Raw genomic sequence first — 24,633 nt, forward strand, 5'->3', positions numbered from 1 at the left:
ATAGGCCCTAGCCCTAAAATCTAGTGTTAGATCATTTAACATTTATGTAAAGATGGCAGAGGGATACACCTGTCATCTCAGCTACCTAGAAGAGGATCAATTGAATTCAAAAGTTCAAGACTAGCTGGGTTGACACAGTGAGATCTCTCTCTCCATGTTTGTCAAAGCCGAGTATGCTGTGAAAGAATCCTTTTGTACCCAGTAAAGATTTGTCACCTGAATTGGTTTTTAATAAAATGCTGATTGGCTGGTAGTCAGGCAAGAAGTATAAGTGGGGTGATCAAACTGAGGATGCTGGGAAGAAAGGCAAAGACAGAGGAGATGCCAGGTAGGTGTATAGAAAATGAGGTAACAAGCCATGAACCACATGGCAAAGCACAGAGAAGAAATATGGGTTAATTCAAATGTAGCTAGTAACAAGCCTGAGCTATCGGCCAAGCATTTATAATTTATATTATGTCTCTGAGCCAGTTATTTGGGAAGCAGCTGCAGTTAATTGGGAGTAGGTGGTCAGGACAAGAAAACCACACCTATACAAGTGCAATGTCATGTGTTTATGTCCCCAGAACTAAGTAAGCTGAGGTGGGAAGGTCACCAGAATTCATGAGTTGGAGACTAGACTGGAAGTGAGGCTACATTTCAAAATGAATAAATTTAATGTCAAATTTAGTGAAACACTAGAAGGCATTCTCTCCATTACAGTCTTTTTATATTTGTCATACAGACTTCCTGTGCTCTCCAGAAAAGCAAGATCAGGCTAAAGCTCCAGAACCTTTTATTAATTAACTCCTGTAAGGATGACCTGGGTGAGAGAACCTTCACATTCTGAAGGAGTCACTCTGAGGGTTTTTAAGGCATGAAGAATCTAATTGTTTTCATATTGCAGAATGTAGCTCAGATTATGTGTGTGATGGGATTTGAACCAGAGTCTAAAAGTGCCAAGGACCTGCTCTACCACTGAGCTATCTTACCCACATTTTAATGTAAGAAGAATATACAATCAAAACACAAGTCTGCACTGAGCATATGTGGAAAGTTATTTAATTGTAAAATAGAAAAAGAGGCCAGAGTACAGTCTTGAAGGTAATTGGTTCTTTATACAGATAATCTAGAGTAGTTTTGGGGTTAAACATTTTCGTAAAGCAATAAAACAAAAAAACAAAGAGCCTGAAGTTACATTTTACAAAACAGAATGGAAGTCTGTCAAATGTCCACACACTGTAGAATGGACAACATTGTGATGAGACCGAGCTGCAACATAGACCTGGAGCTTCCCCAGGGAATAGCGAAAGTTACATTAGACGTATCTATAGCATCACTGAGTACAAAAAGTTCCTGTTCTACATACAAAAGCAATTTTCCATAAGAATAATTTCTTGGGCGGGGGGTGGGGGGTGGGGAGAGGAGTGGTTAAGTCCATGAAATATTTCAGAAACCCAAATGCACTGAGTTTGCCAAAAACATTATCTTAAAATCCAGCGCCTCAAAGTGCTCATGTGGAAATCATGATGGAAGGCACAGAATACAGTCTCACGTCCCCACAATGGAATTTTCAAAAAAGCATAGATTTTGCAGATTCAAGTTCTCTTGCAAGCTGCTCCTTCCAAGAACGTTGTCATGGTTGCCAGTAAAACCAGTTGCTAGCTTACTTACTTTCAGTGACCAACAGAACAACAGTAGTGCCTTTTTTATTTCTTGGTAACTTTCATCGTCTTTGTGGGAAACATATCTAAGCAAGTGATGCATTTTTAAAATCATAAAACATGCAGAATATGTACAAACAAAATTTTAAAAATATTTGCTTCATATACATGTAAATCTACTTGCATGTAGCTGAAATTGAACAAATATAAAATTTCTGCTTCCTAAAAAATGTTTTCAGAGAACCTGAGACAACTTAAAAGCTGTACAAAAGTTCCTGGGAGAAATCTCTTCAAAGAGTTATTTCCAGCATCAGTCCACCATAATTATTACACATTTGGTCTAACCAACAACAACCACCCTTAAAACTTCTGTTTCTGAGAATTGAAGTCTGTACCCAAATCAAGAAGAATTGCCTGTAACAGTGCCTTACTGTGGTTTTTGGATCTCCTCAACAATCTTTATCAACTCATTTGTAACTGTAAAAAAAGAAACAACCAAAAACTATTTACAGAATTCAGTTTTAAATACATCTCACAAGTTCTAAAGTTTTATATTACAAGAATTCAGAGCTCATGGCTTAAGTCCCATTATCAATGCGTAGTATTTTCTCTTATCCGGTATTCCCATAGCTGTGTCCTTACTGTGTACAGTTCAAGACTGCATTCTTTCTGGACAAAAGGTAAAATCAAACTGGTGTTCACGGTGGCTAGACGGCTTCCTTGTTGGTCTGGAGGCGCGTCATGGCCTCCAGCTTCTGCCTGTAGGCCTCCGCCTCCTGCTCCTTCTTCAGCAGCTGCTGGCGGTACTTCTGCGCCTCCCGGTTCGCCTCGTCTAGCTGTTTCTGAAGAGCTTCTCTCTCCTAATTTAGAAAAGAAAGTTATGTTTTCAAGTTTTGCACAAATATATTAACATAATCATGTGTCCTTCCAAAACAACAACAACAACAAAAAAAACCAGACAGACAGACAAGACAGACAGACAAAACACTATGCAGTGGCCACAGCAGCTATCTATTGGTACCTTCAAGATGTTTTTACCTTTTCAACCAATTCACAAGTAAACACCCAGTTTTATTCTGTGTATTATAAGATGGTAATAATTCTCTAATTTCAAGAAAACTATTTCTAACTTATAATTAAGAATAGAATAAACATAAAATGTGCACCCGTACTTCTCTGTGTACTGAAGAAATAGAAGACTTAAAAGAAAACTATACAAACCCATCCCTTATCTCTACTCGGATAACCACCACACAGCTGAGCACCTACAACATGGCTGAGCAAAGGCAATTCCACGACTCACTTCTCATGAGTCAGGCTATGAAGGAGAAAAGTAGTGCTCAGAAATGATGTAGCCTTCTCAAGAACACCGTGAGAACTGGGTTTATGGGACTCAAATGTCAGTAATTCCAAAACAACCCATGCTCCCCTTCACTACCAAGGAAAATACCTGAACTCCATCATAACGGGTGCTGGTCTAGACTTGCAAAGTCATACAGTGGGCAATCCATAAAAGGCTACTCTAACAACCTTCCACTGTTAAACAGGTATAAAAATTTTAAATCCTCAGTCACTGAGAGCCAGTATATACAAACCCAGTTCACTGAAAAGAGTCTACTTTCCTCTCTTCATCACACCTCTGCTATCAAGGAAAAGAGACCAACACTTTAAAGAACCCTTTTGTATACCTGTAGTAAGCACATGGAGAAAACCTAATCCACAAAGGCCCAGGCTCAGGGATGTTTCCTGTCTTAGGAATGAAGTAACTTCATCACAAAGACCTATGATCTGCTAGTGATGTAGGAGCCAGAACATAACTATGAATTACAGAAAAGGCCAGGTTCACACTGAGCAGCACACATGCCCAGAGGGAAAAGGTGAGGGAGGTCCTTGAGGACCGTCTGAGGGTCTCTCCCTCTATCTATATCCTGTGCTTCCTGACAGGCTCATTTTAAGCTCCCAAAGACTGCCTCTGCCTCTGCTTTACTGCTCAGTTGCTCCTACCGGGAAGAACATGCAGCTCTCCCTCCCTTCTCCACACCCCCCGACCCTCACCCTATGAGCCCACCCACTGTCCTATCCTGAGAATGAAGTTAGATTTAATATTTTTCTGATTCCTATGGGTTCACCAGATATGAGAGTGCCTGAGAAGCCCAACAAAGTAATGTCCTTTATTTCCAGTTTCAGCAATACCCAGGCCCGACCCTAATACCTTCCATTGCTGCTTCCTTCTCTTACACCCTTCCCTAATGCTAGAAAAGATGGAAGTTGGTAGCACCTGGGAATCAAGCCTCAGGTAAGCAAGGAACACTAGAACTGGCTGTGGTCTATGCAGGACTCTGAGCTTGCCAATGATCAGGGTACAGGTGAAGAGTAGGGGCTTGCTTGTGTTTCCCCAGGAGCAAGACCTACTTCTGGGAGGAGCAGCCTTAGCTCACTTTGACAGCACATACACTAAAATTGGAACACTAGAGAGATTAGCATGACCCTTTTGCCCAAGGACAACATACAAACTCAAGAAGCATCCCATAATTTCCCTACTGCTCCAGGGGGATCTGATGCCTCTGACCTCACCAGGAATCAGCTCTATAGGTACACACATACACATAACTAAAAAAACAATAAAAATAAATCTTTTTAAGTTTACATGTGTTAAGAAATAAGATCTTTTGGTAGTCCATGTTTTGAATATACATGCATAGGAAATATTAGAACAAACTGACCCTAAGGGATCATCTAGTATTAGCTATTTATTAACAGCTGGCATTTGCAAGGAGTTTACCATTACTGCAGAAGATGAAAGCAAATGGAGTGAACCAAACAATGTAAAAGCGAAATGGCTTAATCCTATCTTCCTACACACATATGCACGCACGCACGCACGCACGCACGCACGCACACACACACACACACACACACAGAGGTGGGGATCAAACCCAGGATCTCATACATTCTAGGCAAGTACTCAACCAATGAGCAGTAAATGAAATACATTTTAATACAAATAAAGTAATAGCTCCCTTTCACCTACTAGGCCAAATAAAAGACTCATTTCAGCTGCATTTTTTTTTTTGTCTAAATCTGTAGATTGTAAAGACAAAGACCCTTAGTACTTGTTGAATATATGATTAATACATAGACTTTTAGTGTTGTGCCTTTGACTTCTCCAAAATACAGGAATATGGAATAAGAACTTGTTTGCCATCTCAAGTTTTCAAAGTAATAAAAGTCTGAGAAATGGAAAATGTTATTTATTTTACCAGAGACCTTTATTTCTGATGTCACAGTTACTAAACATATTTCATGAAATACAGTTTCTTTACATAGCAGTGTTTCACACATTAATAATGCAACAGGCTGACAGCTGACTTTTTTTTTTTTTGGTTTTTCGAGACAGGGTTTCTCTGTGTAGCTTTGCGCCTTTCCTGGAACTCGCTTTGGAGACCAGGCTGGCCTCGAACTCACAGAGATCAGCCTGCCTCTGCCTCCCGAGTGCTGGGATTAAAGGTGTGCACCACCACTGCCCGGCAACATTTTTATTTAAATATAAATGTTAATCCTATGGATTAACCACACTGATTTTGATACTTTTAATATTGTGGGTTTGTGTGTGCTCATGTGCTATTGCACATGCATGGTCAGAGGGGTCAGTTTCTGGGGTCAGTTTTTTTCCTTCTATCCTTACAAGGACTTGGGATCAAACCCAATTATGCCAGGCTTGAATAGTGAGTACCTCTACCTGCTGAGCCATCCTGTTGGTCTAGTTTTGATATATTATTGTTATGTATGTAAATGGTACAGGTGTTCTGCCTTCATGCGTGCCTGTGCACCGTAAGTATGCAGTGCCTAAGGAGGCCAGAAGAGGGCGTCACATCTCCTGGAACTGGAGTTACAGACTATTGTGAGCGGCCATGTCAGTGCTGGGAATTGAACTTGGATCCTCTGAAAAAGGAGCCTGGCTCTTAACTGCTGAGCCATCTCTTCAGCCTCCAATTTTGATATTTTCATGTAGCAATAACTTAGTTAATATGTGATACTATGGTACTGTTCTAGGGCTGGGTTGTAGCTGCTCATCATGCAGGAAGCTCGGATTCAACTCCCAGCACTTGACCTCTAAGAAGTCTATCACAGACCTCTAAGAAAACAAAACCCTAGTAATAATCAAGATTGACGGCAACAAGATACAGCATAACCCTGAAGTTTTGTATCAGGGAACAGTACCATGGGGCAACAGGTGATTTCAGCTCTCTTTGTTTTCAAAGATGATTCCTCTTTATCTTCTCCCTCAACACACACTTTAGGGAACTCCTGCTAAATCACTTACTGAGCATTTACTCTGTGCTCACCATTGTATTCATCCTGCATTTGTCTCATTTCATCTTTTTCTCTTCTTTGAGACAGTCTCACTATGTAGCTCTGGCTGGCCTGGAATTTACTATGTAGACCAGGCTAGCCTCAAACTCACAAGAGGGAATTAAAGGCATACACCACCACACAAGGCTTTTCTTTCACTTTGTCTTTAAAACAATCAATTGTTGATGCTATTCATTTTCCCTCTTGTTGAGGGAGAGGCTATGCCTTGAAACGGCAAACAAGAGAGCCAAGGTCACACACTCAAACTCTCAGAAAATTCAAACGTACAGTTGAGTCCAGACCCATGTCCCTAAAAATGAGGTCTATTTTCAAATTTTCATGTATTATTATTACTATCTATTACTGTGTGTACAACGTGTGTATGGGTATGTGTGCCATGAGAGAAAGTCAGAGGACTACTCTGTCGAGCTGAGTCTCTCTTGTCACCTGTGTATGGGTTTCAAGGACCCACTTGCTGAGCCACCTTGCCAGCCCAACACACACACACACACACACACACACACACACACACACACACACACACCATACACTTTTTAATGTTTTATTTTTAATTACGTGGTACTTCTGCGTCTGTGTGGAATATGTGCATGTGAGTGCAGGTGCCTACAGAGGCCAGAAGCCGTAGTTCCCCTGGAGCTGCTCGACACCAGCGAGCCGCGAATGGAATCTGGTTCCCTGCAATCGCAGTGCGTGTTCTTAATCCCTGAGCCTCCTCTCCTCGGCTCAAGCTACAGCTCCTTTTCTTAAACACAGGGGAGAGTGTAAATGCAGCCCTCATGACCCCGAATACACCAAGTTTCCCACATTTGGAGAAACCACAGGAGTCAGCACATCCACGCTGTTATGGACGTGTCTTGCCTTGGGAAAACCAGCTTCATGATTATGGTATCTCCCTTGGCAGGTATTCAAGATTTATTTTTTTAATTATTATTTTTACTTTTGTGGATGTGTGTGTCTGTGTGGGTATATGCACTTGAGTAGAGACAGGTGCCCGTGAAGACTGGAGGAGAGTGTCAATCCCCTGGAACAGCTGTGAGCTTTCTGCAGGTGCTGGACAGTGACCCAGGTCCCCGGAAGAGCAGCCAGTGCTCTCAGCTGCCGCACTGCCCCTTTAGCCTACGCCCCCCCCCCTCTTTTTTTTTTAAGGAGAAAAGCTAGGCCAGGTATCTATCTGAGCTATTTGTTTGCACCTAAAAATCAACTGTCCAAATGTGACAAATGATCCGATTTTTATCAACGCAGTTCTTGACACACAGCCACACCCACTCTCTGAACTGTGTGGCTGCTGTCTTCAACACAGAGACCTGGACATTGCAGGAATCATGTGGCTCATAAAGCCATACCTCTCCCTGGCCTTCTCCATAAAAGCCCCTTGTCCCACAGCTCTGGAGAAAGACCTGAGATAGAGGACATGTGACTAACAGAGCTTTCAATCCTGGCAGAAGGAAGACAACCCAAGCATGGCTGGAAACTCAGTTGTGATTTCAGCACCCTGCAGGCTGAGGTAGGGAGGACTGTTCTAAGTTCAAAACTAGCCTGGGCTACAAGGCTACTCCCAGACCAGCCAGGCCTACACAGCAGAACCCTACCCAAAACAAAATGAAACCAAGAAAACAAAATAAGTGAAATAAATAAAAATGATTTAAAAAAAAATGGTGTCAAGTAAGATACCACCTAAAATTTACAGATCAATTTTTACAAGAACACTAACACGAAGGACCCTTAATTCACACCTGGCTGAAAGACACACACATTTCATTTACAAAATAAACAATCCAGCCAGGCGGTGGTGGCGCACGCCTTTAATCCCAGCACTTGGGAGGCAGAGCCAGGCGGATCAGAGTTTGAGGCCAGCCTGGTCTACAGGGTGAGATCCAGGAAAGGCACCTCAGTACTTGGGAGGCAGAGGCAGGCACATCTGTTTGAGGCCAGACTGGTCTGGTCTACCTAGTGAGATCTGGCCAGCCAGAGCAACATAGTAAGTAAGGTCCTGCCTCAAAAATCTCAACAAAATAGAGAGAGAGAGAGAGAGAGAGAGAGAGAGAGAGAGAGAGAGAGAGAGGAGAAGGAGGAGGAAAGGGAAGAAAAACAAGGCAGAGGAGTGGACGGGTAGCTCAGTGGTTGATCTAGCACTTGCTTAGCAGGCATCAGGCTTGATCCTGAGCACCTACCATCCCCCACAACACAAAAAAATCAACTGAAAAACATGAGTCTCAAAATGAACAAGAAAACTGACTATTAAACAGTCATCTCTAGAGGGCTGCAGAAATGGCTCAGCAGTTAAGAGCACTGACTGCTCTCTAGAGGATCCAGGTTCAAGTCCTAGCACCCACAAGGAAGCTAACTGTCTGTGACTCCAAGATCGGATACCCTCACACATACATGCAGGCAAAAGCACCAATGCAAATAAAATAAAAACAAAAAGTCACCTCTAACCGGAATTCATATAACTACCTAAGAAGCAGAGAAATCTGGCTCCTAACGTGCGTGGTACACTGTCTCCCTCCAATGTACACAGATTTATTTATTAAACAGTAAATGTTGCCTATTTGGGGGAATATCTGTAAAGACACACTTCCCTTCAAAGCATCTTCGGCGGAGAGTCAAGAAGCACAGGCAGAGTTGTATGCACTAGCGCAGCATGGCTGGTGTCTTTACTTGTATCTGCCCCTCCAACGTTAAAGCCATTTCATGTCCCTCAGTGTCACAATGTACATGGAGAACCCACAACATCTACAATCAACTTTTAACAGTTTAATGAATTTTCCCAGAGATTACTGGGGAAATTTCCGCACTGCTGGAAAATTGTTATAGACAGTCACTCTGTCAGCTGTGAGTACAATACAGAGAAAGCCCATCAAATTGTTCATGAGTTAAACTTTTATATTTCTTTATAGTTTTTTTTAATCTAAGCACTATTAATATGCTTGAATGACATAAATTCTTAATGCTGTCCTAGGTATCACAGGACACCAACCTAAACTCTACCCACAGTTGCAACAACCAAAAATGTTTCTAAACATTGCCAAATATGCCTTAAGGTCAAAATCTCCCCACTTGAGAATCAAGTTTTATAAAAACTTTTGGAGTTAAAGTTTGGCCAAGATGTTATCTAAAGCAAACTGCATAAAAGCTTGCTCCTAAGATAATTCTATTGTCGTCAAAGAATATACATGTAAAAGAGTGACTTCACATGTTGCAGGAAACAGTTATTCGGCCTGACATGAACACTGGATTTTGCATCCTTATCCTGTGACTCCAGGTGCCTCCATCTCTTCTTATTCTATGTATGGAAGTCTCTGTAAAACCCTAAGAGGTCACATCGCTTTAGCGTAAGCATTTCCAGTGATAGAAAGATTTCCATTACCAGAAAGTTCTACTGAAAACAAAAGAAAACAAATATAAAACTCTACTGTTCTTTATACCAAATTAAACACAACCTCCCTAAAGCTTCCTTCTTGGTTCCACTTAACTAGTTCACCTTAATTCTTACTCTCTTGTTTACCTGGAATTACTTCTCCTCATCTCTGGCAAACTAGAAAAGGGCTCAGGCCGGACTTGGAAGAGAACAGACCCACAAGTTACTAATAAATAAAGGGATAGGCTAAAATCACTATTGTTTAAAAAATAAACTAGCCGGGCAGTGGTGATGCACGCCTTTAATCCCAGCACTCGGGAGGCAGAGGCAGGCGGATCTCTGTGAGTTCGAGGCCAGCCTGGTCTCCAAAGAGAGTTCCAGGAAAGGCGCAAAGCTACACAGAGAAACCCTGTCTCGAAAAACAAAAAAAATAAAATAAAATAAAATAAAAAAATAAACTATTGGACAGGCGGTGGTGGCGCACACCTTTAATCCCAGCACTTGGGAGGCAGAGGCAGGTGGATCTCTGTGAGTCTGAGTTCAGCCTGGTCTACAAAGTGAGTTCCAGGACAGCCAGGGCTATGTAGAGAGACCCTGTCTCAAAAAACCAAATAAATAAATTGATAAATAAACTTATGTTTAATGAAATTCAAAAAATTTAAAATATAATGGAAACAAAGCCATAATTTTTTCTTACTTTCCATGCTCCTAAAACACCATCTAACTCTCTACGCCTCTCTGGCTCTCTCTCCCCTTCTCTCTCTGCCTCTCTCTCTCTCTCTCTCTCTCTCTCTCTCTCTCTCTCTCTCTCTCTCTCCTCTCTCTCTCTCTCTCTCTCTCTTCTCTCTCCTCTCTCTCTCTCTCTCTCTCTCTCTCCTAATAAAGCTCTAAAAGGTTTTAAAAAAAATTCATCTAACAATCAGAAAAGGACAATAAAGAGAATCTTAGGGCTGAGGAGATGTTCAACCAGTAATGTGCGTGCTGTGCAACCATGAGAACCTGAGTTTGGATCTCCAGGACCCATGTAAAAAGCTGGGCATGGTTCACACTTGTCATCCAAAGTGCTGTGGAGGCAGACAGGAGGACCCAAGAGGCATGCTGCTCCCCTCAACCCAGCCCAGTCTAGCTGAACCGGTGAGCTCCAGGCTCAGAGAGCGACAAGGTGGGGGCTGGGGAGACGGCTCGAGTGCACTTGCTGCTACTGCACAAGCCCGGGTTCTGTCCCCAGCACTCACATGGTGGCTCACAACCATGTTTAGCTCCAGTTTTAGGGTATCCAATGACCCTGGTCTCTGATGACACTAGGAACACACATGGCACACATATATACATACAAGCAAAACACTCATGCACATAAAATAACGTTAATGTTTTAAAAGAAAAAATAAAAACAAGGTAGAGAGAGATAGAGACACCCAACATCAACCTCTGGCCTCCACACGAATGCGCCAACACATACACACACACACACACACACGACCCACATACACACGAAAGGTATTAAGTGAGGACAGCAATAAGACACTGCTTAGTGAAGGGAGCTTTTAGTTTGTGAATCAGAACTGTCTTAGAGGTGTCAATTTAGAGAAATAAAACATCACACTCAGTAGTTAAAACTTAAGATTTTACTAGACATCCTGGTCAAACCATTAGCCACAAACATTTTTGTGTGGATTTTAAGACAGGATTTATTCATAACTAGACTCTGTTTAGTTCAATGCTTATGATTATGCCCACAATGTACCTGTCTGCTGTTTAAATACATACAAGAATATACTCGGTCTTTAATCAAACAAAACAAACCCCTTTCTATAACCAGAGCCTCTGACAAGAACAACTAAACAGTCATCAACTTTACACACATCAGATGCCTTAGTGAAGGTAGAGGGTGCTGACCTTACCCACTCTCATGAAAACCCTAAAATGAAGTAATGCTTATCTAAATTCCAATTCAGGAGAAAATAACAACACCCAGACTCAAAGCTGAGCGGTCAAGAGCTTGAGCAGTTTCCAGTTCAAAGATGATTCTATTGCATTTGCTCTTCAAAGATATTTAAAGAATCATGTTTTGTATGAGACACTACACATTCTGTAGATGGAATTTTATTTATAGTCATGTAAGAAAAACTAAGAGATCGTGATTTGTTACACCAACAAATGAGTCTGGGAGAGGAAAAAGGTTAGATGTTATCAATAGTATAAATTAATTCAATTTCCTCAAAGGACATTCTAGTAAAATAAGCAGTTATCTTTTGTACTTACAAATAATCTGTTTAGCAAACATCAACTTTTAGGACATCCTAGTAAAATAAGCAGTTATCTTTTGCACTTACAAACAATCTGTTTAGCAAACATCAACTTTCTGTAAGAGGATTTCCAGGCCAATCAGGGAGAAGCACTTTTGAAAGAAAAGAATTCTCAGTATAAAGGAGTATCTTCCTTCAGTGACTTGTGAGAATGGCATGTTTAACACACACACACACACACACACACACACACACACACACAAGCATGGAGTCCAAGAACCAAAGACAGTCCAAATGTTACCAGCATAACAAACATTGTTACAAACAAATTCTTCGATCATTCATTCATTCATTCATTCAATATTTATTTATTGATGGCTTGCCATATGAGGCCAAAAAGTTAAAACAAAATGATGACACTATTCACTTTCATTCTTTATCAAAACATGGCCAGTAATAAATATAAATGACAAATAATGATAGTAATAATAATAAAAAAAAAACAACTTATTTTGGATGACTGCAGCAAAGCACACCAGGTAAAAGGCTCCTTACTTCAATTTCTGCAGATTCCACCCGGTTCTCAATTATTTCCATACACTGTCTCTTAGCTGGTGGTTCCTCACTGATTACAGTTTCTTCAGCAATGTCTGTCGCTGGTACTGTCAATACTAAAATGAAAAAGATGTACATGTTACATCACCCCAGACAACTAAGAGATGCAGTTTCGGTACTGTTGGGGCCACTTGCCTGCAGCAAGCAGCCTCAGCCATTCCCAAACACTGCTCTCGTATGAAGATGTCCCTGTTGGTCACCTTCATGCTCTCACTGAAGCCCACTTATTGAAGTGGCTATGGATAGTGATCTTACATATAATTTACTCATCCATACAACTGAAAGGTCAAAATAGTATTAAAGATGCATATTTTAAGAGGTCTCAGGCACCTGCTAACATAATTATTTTTACTAGTTTCTTGTGTATTATTCATGTAAAAACAACAAATATGCATGGGAAGCACACATAAAGTACATACATTCAAACACACACACATTACTCTACATATGCTTCACCAACTCCACTGAGAGTATCTTTTCTCAGCACAGAGGTCTCTAACGCCTACCAGTACTCTACCTGAATGCACACAATTGTGAACACTGGTCATAACTACTTCCCTATTGGATTAGTGGGCATTATTTATATTTTTGATGTTTTCATATAAACATGAGCATACAGAGAGTACATACCCTGGCTAACATATTTGATAGCCAGGAAGAAAAAAATTAATTAGTTTTTAGGTCATGAGGAAAATTACCATTGCTTTCTAAGACTACCAAAACATTTTGTCAAAGTAGGGCATGATGGGATACCCAGGAGACAGAGGCTGATGGATCTCTGTGAGTTCAAAGCCAGTCTGGTCTACATAGTGAGACCCTGCCTCAAAAATAAATAAATAAGCTTTATTTATTTGTTTGTTTGTTTGTTTACTTACTTATTTATTTATTTATTTTCAAAACATGGCTAGCATTATGTTTCCACAGGTAAGGGTACTTGACACCAAGCCTGATGACCTGAATTCAATGGCTGGGATCCACGTGGTAGAAGAAAAGAATGAACTCCCTCAAGCTGTGCTGACTTCCACACATGTGCTATCGTGTACACATTCTCCTCCCAACAAATAAAGGTAAATGCTTATTAAAATTTTGTCAAAACATTAAAAATTGTCAGCAAGAAAGGTAAAAAATTTAAAAGTAGTGAAACTAATATTAATTTAGTAGAATACAGTAGATAATATTAATTTAGTAGAGTACAGTAATTTATAACATTAGAAATGGGGCTGGAGAGATGGCTCAACAGTTAAGAGCACTGGCTGCTCTTCCAGGGGACCAGGGTTCAGTTCCCAACACCCACATGGCAGCTCATAACTGTCTGTAACCACAGTTCCAAGGGATCCAACACCTTCTTCTGGCCTCCATGTGCACTGCATGTATGCAGTGCACATAAATACATGTAGGGAAGTATTTGAAACATTAGATATGTCAAGAAAGTGTTATTTCATTTTATTCATATTACATTATGTTTATAACAACTCAAGAATAGAGAAATTCTATTTCTTTGGACATAATACAGTACATGTTATACATTTTAAATTATAGAGGCTTTTTAAAAGTTTACTATTTTTCTTTTTCAGAGCTTTCCTCCTTTTCTACTCTATCAACATGAACTTTAGAATCCATTTAAATAGTTACAGAAAAAATGATCTTTGTCATGAACTAAACTATGTCCCCCTACTCTCCAACTTGTATGTAAAAATCCTAACCTTCAGTAACTTAGACTAGGATTACATTAGGAAGTAGGGCCTGAAATGGAATCAAGGTAAAATGAAGTCACACGAATTGCTCTATTTCTGTGACTGAAGTCTCCTGTGTGAAAGCACATCTTTGGATGAAGAGAAAAAAAGGAAACCAGCTGATACTGTTGGGCCTCAACTTCAGAACCATGAGGAACTAATGTCTAGTATTTAAGTTACTCAATTTCTGACGGACACCATTTGTCTTCTTTGTTCATTCTCCACCTTAAACTTACAAAGAAAAATTGTTAGTGTCAGCCAGGTGTGGTGCCACGTGCCTTTGGTCCCAACACCTGGGAGGCAGAGGCAGGTGGATCTCCATGAGGCCAGTCTGGGCTACAGAGTGAGTTCCAGGACAGCCAGAGCTACATAGAGTGACCCTGTCTCAAAAATAATTAATTAATTAATTATCGTGTGTGTCAAGGCCAGACTTTGTAGAGCTTTAGTGACCCAGCTAAGACGGCTGCTCAGCGAGCTTCAGGGATCATCTGCCCATCTGTTTCCTCACCCTCATCTCAACACTAGGGTCACAGATGCATGCCACCAGGGCCAGCCCCCCAAGCCCTTTTGAGTTGACAACACAGGGTTTCATTGTGTAGTACCAGCCAGCTTGAAACTTGCTGTGTAGACTAGGCTAGCCTTGAGCTCACAGAGATCTGCCTACCTCTGCCTGAGTGCTGGGATTATTAAAGGCGTGTGCCACCACACCTGACCCGTCAGTATTTTAAACGTGGAACTTTTGTTTTCAGCCTTTTGGTTTCACTAAAAATGTAGCTGTTGCTTCCCTACCTTGTAAATCTCTTTGGTTTCCAAAAGGAAAAATGGAGAAAGAAAAAAAAAATAGGTGAAGGAAATGTCACAGTGAAGCTCATAAATGTTGCCACCATATTCCCACTATAAGACCCAATTCAATATTTAGGTATTTTGCTTTAAAAAAAAAAAAAAAAAGGGGGGCTGGAGAGATGGCTCAGCGGTTAAGAGCACTGACTGCTCTTCCAGAGGACGGGTTCAATTCCCAGCAACCACATGGCAGCTCATAATTGTATGTAACTCCAAGATCTGACATAGACATACATGAAGGCAAAAGCACCAATGAAAATAAAATAAAAATAAATAATTTTTAAAAAATAAAAAAAACCAAAAAGGTTAATTTTAGAAATCAAGCTTACTGTAAATTTAAAAACACACTAAAACATAGTCCTTGGAATCTTAAACTGAGCATACTTTACCAAAGCAACAACTTTTCTACAAGGCTATATAGATAAATGAAAGATCTAACCTATCCATAATATTTAACTGATTTTAAATGAAAAAATGAAATACCATTTTTTAAAAATTAAAGCAAAAGAAATCTGGCAACTTCTTTTTCATGATGATGTCTTTGGGGATCAAAAATAGCCATGTTGGCTCAATCTTTCCTATCATGGGGGAGGATGCAGCTGGGTGTGGAAGTCCTAGCATAAAACTGAACAACGATACATGGATGCAGGAAGATCAGGAATTCAAGGTCAGCCTCAGCTACACACTAAGTTTGAGGGCAGACTCAGCTATATGAGACCCTGCCTCAACAAGAAGAACGCACACAAACAACCGACAGACCCCTAATCCATCTCCTTTAGTATCTATCTCAGCCCATCTGATCAATGGAGGGAGGCGGCAGCGGTGCACAGCTTCCGCAGACCACCAGAGACTCACCAGCGGACTGCTGCAAACATGGCACTGGGTAATGCACAGACATGCATTTTAAAGCACTCACAGTACTGAGCTGAGATATTGTTGAATTAACTGACCGTGTAAAACCTGAAATGGGAACTTTCTCATGACCAATTAACCACATAATTAACACTCCATAGATACCTAAGTTCAGTTTTGCTTTCAAATTCCAGAATACTCTCTCTACTCATTGACACACTTTGGAACCTACAATTAAAACCTCACTTTATGCAGTCCAGTCTCCATTTTTTCTTATTTATAGATTTTTGTCCAACAGCCACAAAGGCAATTTTGTTTCACTTAAAGCAATGTTAGCAGGATTTGCTTTGTGGTTCTTATATAATTGAATAAAAAGCCTACAGAACAGAACTGTTCATACCTTCTCTTTAATCTAGTAGAAAATAATTCCTATCCCCCAATGGGTGATATCATTCTGTATGCTGTGAATATGTGTTGCTCTGATTGGTTGATAAATAAAGCTGTTTAGCCAATGGTGAGGCAGAATAAGGTTAGGTGGGACATTCAAATTAGAGAGAGAGGAAAGAGAAAGACGACAGAGGAGAGGCTGCTAGCTACTGCCAGAAGAGGCAAGACGTAAAGTACTGGTAAGCCACAAGCACATGGCAAAGTATAGATTTATAGAAATGGGTTAATTTAAGATGTAAGAGCTAGCTATCGAGAAGCCTGAGCCATTAGGCCACATAATTTGAAAATAATGTAAGTCTCTGAGTGATTATTTTAAAAGCGGCTGCGGGACCAGGGAAAACTTACAACTACAATTCCCTACTTGAATTCTAGCTTCTGGAGGAAGTTTTGCAGGTAATGCTCTGATTCCTCCTTGGTAAATAGGAAGCCTCTGTAGCAAGGGTCCTCTGTAACAAGAGTCCAGCAGTGTGTGTGGCAAAGGCTGCCTGGGCTCATGGAAGGCGGTGAACAGACAGACTGCCACAGCTTCCTTGGGTAACTTCAGCATAGTACTGATATCAACCATCCCTCTCCAAAGAGAATCCCAACTTTCTGGATGAGGATGTGGATCATGGTCACATAACCTAGCTCAATGCAGACCGAGTGCTCACCTCCCAGCACACTAGATCAAAGGGTCTCGGAGTGTGGAACAGACGGTATAGTTGCTTACTAGTCACAGTTCTTTCAATGAACACCCGTAACCACTCTCATTTCTCATTTCGACACTCTTTTGATGCCTAGTGGACCTGCTGGCAGAGCATCCATACAGTATTCAGGAAGTTCTGCACTAGCTGATTGGGATGGCCTTGTTCACAGTCAGGTGCTTCCTATAACTGAAGCATTTACACCATGTTCAAGCACTGTCCTCATTCTACATCTCCTCTCTGTTTAGATGGCCAGTGACCATGATGCCAACTGGGACACTAATGAAGGTCACCTAGACTTCCCAACAAGTAACTACCTCTGAAAGCTGTCACTGTTCAGAGTCAAGCTAGGAAACATCTAAAAGTACTTAACTCTGATAGTACAAGCAGTGAGTTTAGACTATGGATATTATTGGTTCCACACTGCCTGGAATAGCTATGCCAGGAGTAGAAATCAAGAACTCAAGCAAGTTAAAACCAACACTACCTACAAAGAGTGTGAACTGAAAGGCAAGGGCAATCAGTTCAGCCATGAGGCTGCAGGTTGTTTTGTGTTTTCTTTTGCAATGAGGTAAAAGCTATAAAACTCTTCAGTGGGGGTCCCTGAGGAGAAAGCTCCTGATGGCACTACACTCCAAAGTGCAGCCTGCTCTCTGAGATGCTGGTCTTCAGTGTCTGGCTGAGGAATTAAGTAGCTGGGGTCCAGGCATGTGATCCTCTTACTCATATAGACAGTCTAACCACAGTGCAACCACACCATGTTAGGAGAGTTTGCAGGCAAACAGCTTTGAAGTCTTCTTGCTATTAAAAGGAGATATAATTTGATTTTTTTCCGTATCATTGTCAAGTCAATTAATTTGGGGGAGAACTTCCCACAGAGCTGAAGTATCAAGTGATAAATTTGCCACATTTAAAACTATATTGCCCCTGTTCCTGAACACCTCAAAGTCATGTCTGTTCATCCACCATATCAAACAGCTGGTGCCCACATGTCCCTTCCTCCCCCTGTAACAGCTAGTACCGACACACTGCCTTGAGATTAGGGGGGGGGGGGGCAGAAAATGTGCTGTCATACTTCTGATTTCAGCCTTCCTCATGACCTTATTATGCTGGATCACAGCATCTAATTCAAACCTTCAAATATTCACCCCATTAGTCCACTACTGCTTGAGAGAACACACTACCAAGGCCCAATGAGACCCAAAAGATGCCAATACAGGTATGTCTTCTGGGCACATCCCTAGGATTCACATGCAATGGCAGATTCTCACCCTGTCCTAGGATAATTAGAAGAAGGTAGAAGAAATCTCTGGGAAGTTGTTCTAGAGCCACGAAGGCAGGAAGCCCCTTCAGAAGCACACACACACAAAGGAACAGCATGCACACACACAGGAACAGGATGCTGTGAGTCTCGTCTGCCCTCCTGTAGCCTTCTCTGATGGGGTGCATTTACTTCATGTGTATAATGAGACAACTTGCACCACTCTGTCCATGTTCATACTAACTTTGTCATGAAGCATGTACATATTGCTTTGGTGGCCTCTGGCTTTGAAACATTCTTCCTGGGGTTCTGTGCTGATGAGTAGGAGACAGTGGGTCATGGTTCCACGGCTGTACAGTGTGCTGCTGTACCAAGACAACAGTGTCCCACAGTCACTCTTGTTATCAGCAGCCTGGTGTTTTCCAAGCTTGCAAATGCCCAATGCCTCAAGTCCTCAGGCTCATTTTTAATATGTTTTCTCTTCCAAACTCAACTAGGGATACAATCAGCATTTCCTTCCTGTTTTTTTTTTTTTTTTTTTTTTTTGAAATTCACTTAAATCAAAGACAAGTTTCCTGCTTACCTACCAGTGACCAAGCGTATCTTGGCTGTTTCTATGTGAGCATCTCAGACTAAGATGCACATTTGTGCACCCAAACACTCTTTAAAACAACAGTTCCATCTTTTAGGCTGTTTCTAGAAGTATGGTTAATCTTAAGAAGCACTGGAAAGAGAATATAGCTCAAATGCACATACTGAGCACAATTCTCTCCAGTTCTACTCAACATTCTGTGGCTTGAACATGTGTGTAATACAGGCTTCTGTCTTACAGACAAGACCCTGCCATCTTGCCAACATGAACATCCTCTTGCGTTTGTCTCCACACTTCCAGAGCTCTGCTTCCCAGCTGCCCACACTTCTCAAGCTCTACAGCCACCAGTGTGATCTGGGCCGCACCCTCAATTTGTACTTTGAGTAGTTTTTTCTTACGTGGCATTTTTAAAAAGTGCTCATGACATTTAATTGCATAAAATGATCTAAAATATTGTCCAACGCTAATTCTGAATTATTTGTGTATTGTTTGTGGCAATATATTAAGTTTATTTTCCAAACAGAATGTTTTGAGGTTAATTCCACCTACTAAGTGCTCAAAGTAAGGCAATTTTGACACTAACCTAAGTAAATAAAATCAGGGAATTGTATCCATTGTAAAAGGCTACATGAGTAAACTTCAGTGCATAGATAAAGCAGTGTCCTGAATGCTGAATACAGACAGACTTCACACAGACATCCAGTACTAACCTTGCTGTCCGTCAGGCATGGTCACAATGATGGGCTGGCCCATCCCACTGGTTGGAATGGAGTGCAAGTTTCCCAGCTGGATTCCATCTGTAACTATCGTGATGACTTGCTGACCCCCTGAGCTAACTACTTGCTGAATTGCACCATCCACAGATTCTGCGGTAACCACTTCCTCTGTGGCCACTACTAGAGGGGAAAAAGAAAGTAAAAGTCATTGAATGTGAATAGAATTTCATTTTTTGTCTGTGTTTTTCAGACAAGTTTACATAGTTTTAAATATCACTGCCAATGGTGATATAGACATCTATGTAAGTAGTTGACTACAAGTCTCACAATTTATAATTGAATTCCAACTACCTTTTTATGGCTGCATTTTAATAATCTTCTTCACTCCCCTGTATCTTCTTTACATGGAGTACAATATAAGATCACTGACAGTAATAACAGAGGTTATAGCTACTTAATAAAATGACTCAATTCCAATGAGAACTTTATGATTCTACTCTAGACACATGTATCATATGTATCAAGGGATACACAGAATGAACAGGAGTCCCTGTTGGACCAAGTGAGCAAGGTCACTTGCAAAAAACAGAGCTGGGATTATATGGCAATGTATAATTCAACTTTTGCATAACTAAGCCCCAAAATATGCTCTCAATAATTTATAAGAGGTGCACAGAGAGTTCTGACAGTTAAAAACTTTGTCTTTGGCCTTGTCTAGGTTTAAAAAAAAAAAAAAAACTAACTGCCAAAAATCCTTTCCCACAGGCATTCCTACACCAATCCCCCAAAAAATTGTGCATAAAGGCATGCTCACTGGCATTCCTAGCAGCTTTACAGTGGTAACTATAAAGTAAAACTAGAAATAATCAAATATTTGTTGGCAGTAAATAAACTGTGGTCATCATACAATGGAATACAACAGAGTCACTAAAATGACTACGTGTAAAACATGAATAAAAACAGTTGTAAGCAATAAAAAACACATGTACTATCTGCCTTTCTTTCTCTTAGGAACTGAACAATGATTTTACTGGACTGAACTTCTCTGTAATAACACTTTAAAAGGGAGTGAAAAGGGAAAGTTTTTGACAGAAGAGCGACAATGAACACACAAAGGAAGGACTGAGAAATCGTTCTGGTAACAGTTGACTCAAGCAAGCATCTCTAGTAGGTACCAAATGCACTGATGAAATGTTTTGGTTACTGGGTATGGAAATGTTCCCACAGTGTCACATCAAAGACTACTAGCATGAAGTGAGAGATGTCTAGTTTTCAAGGCAGACCTGACAAAAGGTCTGGCTTCAGGCCTTTGACAGTGTTACTTGGCCCAAGGGTCACAAAACAAACCCAGAATACCCAAAATTGCAAATGAACTTTTGTTTTGAGTGTTCTCATTATTTTGTTTGCCCTAAGCAATAATTATGCTTTTTTCCATGCACTTATGACAATTTCAGGAAAATAGTCACAAAACAAAATAGAGAGCACACAATAGCAATATATTCAATAGAATAGCTATTCAAGTTTCAATTCACTAACTATTGCTTTTGATGTTTTTTTAAATATCCATATGAAAAAGAAAGGCTCACTGGTTGACCACTAACTACTACTATTTAAAAGCTTCAGCATATGTAAGGCACTTCTAAGATCACACACAGCCAGGCCTCCACTCAAGAACTTTCATCTTCGCACTGTTAGCAATGACTGCCATCAAAATGATAGTTCCTATCTTTCATCTAAAAAGCACTTTCAAGTTGTGATGGTAAAGTTATGAAAAAATTAAAAGGAAAACAATTATAGAAGACAAAGTACACATCCCAAACCTAGAGAACAATCTAACAGTCAAATGTTGGAACATGTAAGAAAAAAACAAACAACCTTAAAACTTTAGAAGAAGGTAGAAAAAGTGTGTGCGTGTGTACTAATTGGCTTAATAAAAAGTAACTGTAGTCTCATAAATATTTATTGATCTAATATAAAAGTCGGGCTGTAATGAGGAGAGCCAAACAATGCCCATGCCTTTGAGGTTAAATTACCCATGCCATAAGCTGAATTAAGGTTGGTAAGAAAACGTTTCTTGAAAACAACCAAGACTGAACACTTTTATGTAGAAATATTTACATGAAACAGAAACTACATCAGAAAAATATAGAATTTTGAAGGTAGAATCCTATAATCTAGCCTGAAATTAAGAACAAAGAAAAGTAAAACCACAAAGACTCACATGATTCAGTAACTTATCCCCTAAGACTAAATAAGTTTCATTATCCTACTTTGGAACAGACAAAAACATAATGTATAGAAGTTTCCTGGTACAAACTTCACTTTGAGAAAGGATTTTCCATTGCCACTAGACACTTTATATCTTTCAAATACAGCTAGCAATTACAAATTTTTAAATACAAAAAGGGAAATCATAGATTTCTATTTAATCAAGGTATTATATAATTGGGCCACAGAGCAGAATGCAACTAAGCAAAGAAAAGTTGTAGGACTACAGGCAGGGCTACAAATAAAGGCTTTATGGAAAGCTAATGGGGTGGTATGTGTGGTACATGTGCATGTGCAGGTACACCCATGGGTCTGCAACCCAAGGAAGAGTCTAGGCAGGTTGTCAGATGTCTTCTTCTACAGCTGTCCACCTTATTGGCGAAAAACAGGGTGTCCCACTGAACAGAAGTTCACAATTTTGACTAGCTTGGCTGGCAAGCCAGCTCTTAGGATCTACCCATCTCCGTCCCACCAATGCTGGGATTACAGGTGCATGCAACTATACCTGGCTTCTCATCTGGGTGCTGAGGCTTCAAACTCAGGTCCCCTCATGTTTGCCCAGCAAGCGCTCTTATCCAAGGTGGTAGACCATGAAAAGCTATTTTTACATTAAACCCTCCACCTCAAAAAACTGAGCATGTGCCAACTGAATCATGAGACTGTATTTCTTTAATTGGTATGCATCTCAGTGACATGTCCACCTGAACTTTTGCTGCATTCACACTCTTAATATCTCCCTACCCCCAACTCTCCCAAATCTTTATGATGATATAGCACTGAAAGGAAGTATCCAAATTTAAACCACCAGTCAAATAAAGTTTTCTAGTTTTTTCCTCCCCTTCTTTTTTGTTTTTTTGTTTGCTTGTTTGTTTGTTTGTTTGTTTTTGGAGACAGGGTTTCTCTGGTAGTTTTGGTGCCTGTGCTGGATCTCGCTCTGTAGACCAGGCTGGCCTTAAACTCACAGAGATCCACCTGGCTCTGCCTCCCCGAGTGCTGGGATTAAAGGCGTGCGCCACCACCGCCCAGTTCCTCCCCTTCTTTTCATTGGTGATGAAAATCAAACCCAGTGCCTCGTGCACAGTGAACACATGTTCTCCCACTAAGCTGCTACCATAGCCCTGAAACCAGTTGTCTTTGATAGCTTCTGCAAATCTAAGCACAAGCTAAAAGAGCAGCATATCAAAATGGTGGTGCTTGTAGGTGCCAATGGCCAAAAGTAATTCACAAAAATCTTAAGACTAGGGCTGGAGAAATGGCTCAGAGGTTAAGAGCATTGGCTGCTCTTCCAGAGGTCCTGAGTTCAATCCCCAGCAACCACATGTGGCTCACAACCATCTGTAATGAGATCTGGTGCCCTCTTCTGGTGAGCAGGGATACATGTAGACAGAAAACACTATATATAATAAACAAATCTTAAAAAAAAAAAAAAAAAAATCTCAGGACCTACTAAGAAGCAGGATAACACATATATGTTTATCACTACTAATTAGTCAAAAAAAAGGGTAAGATTTTTCTCTTTTCCAAGAGAAAAGAAATTCATTTATGTCTACCTTAAAGCTTTTTGGTTATGACTCAATGACACCCTAAGTAAAAACATTTATCACAGCAACTTACCCATAGAATATAGTCAGTGAACTATTATTATTAATTAAAAATTGGAAAAAAATGAATTAAAGGTTATTCTTTACTCTTTTTTTAATATTCTTTACTCTTACAAGCAAATATGATCACTTAAACTACAGTTAAAATAACATTTCTTAAGGTTTTGGGGAGGAGGATAATGTGTATGGTTTTTTGTTTTGTTTTGTTTTTTTATAAAGACACTGAATCATCCAGGCTGGCTTTGAACTAGCCATTCTGTCTTAGTTCTTGAGTAACTGAGATTACTGGCAAGCACCATGGTACCTGACTACTTCAAGACTCTCCTAAAATTTCCAACTAAAGAAAAATAATTTATTTATACAATAACTATAGTAAAAGACAACCTGAGGCGAGTATAAAAGCAAATCATGTTGGAACTATGTCAATACTGCGTGTCATCATCGAACACAGGTAAACCAATGTCTCAGCCCACCCTTTAGACAGGTCTCCCATGCAGCCCCGCATGGCCTGGAACTCAGAAACCCGCCTGCCTCTGCCTCCCCAGTGCTCCGACTCAAGTCAGTACCACCCTGCAGCACACAAGACACAGCTAACCCTTTTAACAGGGTTTTTATACATTATTTCAGTCATTAAGACTTTTCTAATCTTATCTAAGACTGCCAAAATCAAAAATCAAATTTATAAGAATGCAAATGCATACTGATCTACTCTATTTAAACAAATTGCAAAATGGTTAAAAAAATCTAGATTTTTTTTTTCCCCCAGTTTTCCATGTAAACACAGGATCTGGCAAGATGGGACACTACACTTAGGGAGAGCCAAGCAGTAGATGCTCTCATCCTACTTCACATTAGCTGAAATCAATTTATCCCACCTTAGTCCTCTAGGTTAGCTTCTTAGCCTCTGCAAGCACTTGGACCTGTACCTTTCCTTATTTATTTATTTTTATAAAGATGGGAACAGAATACTGAGTCACACTGGGGGCTGATACAAAAATAAAAATCAGAAATAGCAACTTTAATTAATAATAAATAAGCAAGTAACAAGAAATATAGCCAATCAATTCTAAACAAACTATAGAGGGTTCTTTGGGGGTGGGGAGGGGGAAGAGAAAGGGTTTCTAAACAGGATTCACACAATACTAACACAGAGGAAAACCCTGACAAAGTGAACTATGAAAGAATCGCTCCACGTAAAGAGCTGACTTGCTCTCTAACCTGGAGTTTCTGAAGAGTTGGACAATGGAGCAGATGCTTCAGCTAAGGCAGCTAATGTAGCTAATACTGATGTCGAGGAGTTCCCAAACTGGACAGCAGATACTCCTGTTTCATCTAGGAAAGAAGAACAGAGTTGAAATTTCAGGTGGCCTAACTCAATGCATCCTGCTCATCTTCTACTTCTTA

The 24,633-nt window shown here is 40.3% G+C and overlaps 1 protein-coding gene and 2 non-coding genes across 7 annotated transcripts in view; 1 reads left to right on the plus strand and 2 right to left on the minus strand.

Moving 5' to 3' along the window:
* Nucleotides 1-1,019: 1,019 nt before the first annotated feature.
* Nucleotides 1,020-24,633, minus strand: part of Gabpb1 (GA binding protein transcription factor subunit beta 1) — a 57,229-nt gene continuing 33,615 nt past the window's right edge. For 2 of the 5 annotated variants that reach the window (XM_037205195.1, XM_028892687.2), the window contains exons 6-9: nucleotides 24,448-24,561; nucleotides 19,355-19,540; nucleotides 12,177-12,292; nucleotides 1,020-2,503 (exon numbers count right to left, since the gene is read on the minus strand). In XM_037205195.1, coding sequence (XP_037061090.1) covers nucleotides 2,351-2,503; nucleotides 12,177-12,292; nucleotides 19,355-19,540; nucleotides 24,448-24,561 — 569 coding nt within the window. In that variant the 3' untranslated portion in view covers nucleotides 1,020-2,350. The remainder of the gene's footprint in view (nucleotides 2,504-12,176; nucleotides 12,293-19,354; nucleotides 19,541-24,447; nucleotides 24,562-24,633) is intronic. The other 3 variants (XM_028892688.2, XM_028892692.2, XM_028892690.2) reach the window with 3 other exon arrangements.
* On the plus strand, nucleotides 4,076-4,179 carry LOC114709097. The gene has a single exon (XR_003736884.1). It is a non-coding gene; the product is annotated as a U6 spliceosomal RNA (small nuclear RNA).
* On the minus strand, nucleotides 6,768-6,926 carry LOC114709096. Its single transcript, XR_003736883.1, has one exon. It is a non-coding gene; the product is annotated as a U1 spliceosomal RNA (small nuclear RNA).

The sequence above is a fragment of the Peromyscus leucopus genome, chromosome 4 (genome assembly GCF_004664715.2).
Source record: "Peromyscus leucopus breed LL Stock chromosome 4, UCI_PerLeu_2.1, whole genome shotgun sequence".
NCBI classification, from domain to species: domain Eukaryota; kingdom Metazoa; phylum Chordata; class Mammalia; order Rodentia; family Cricetidae; genus Peromyscus; species Peromyscus leucopus.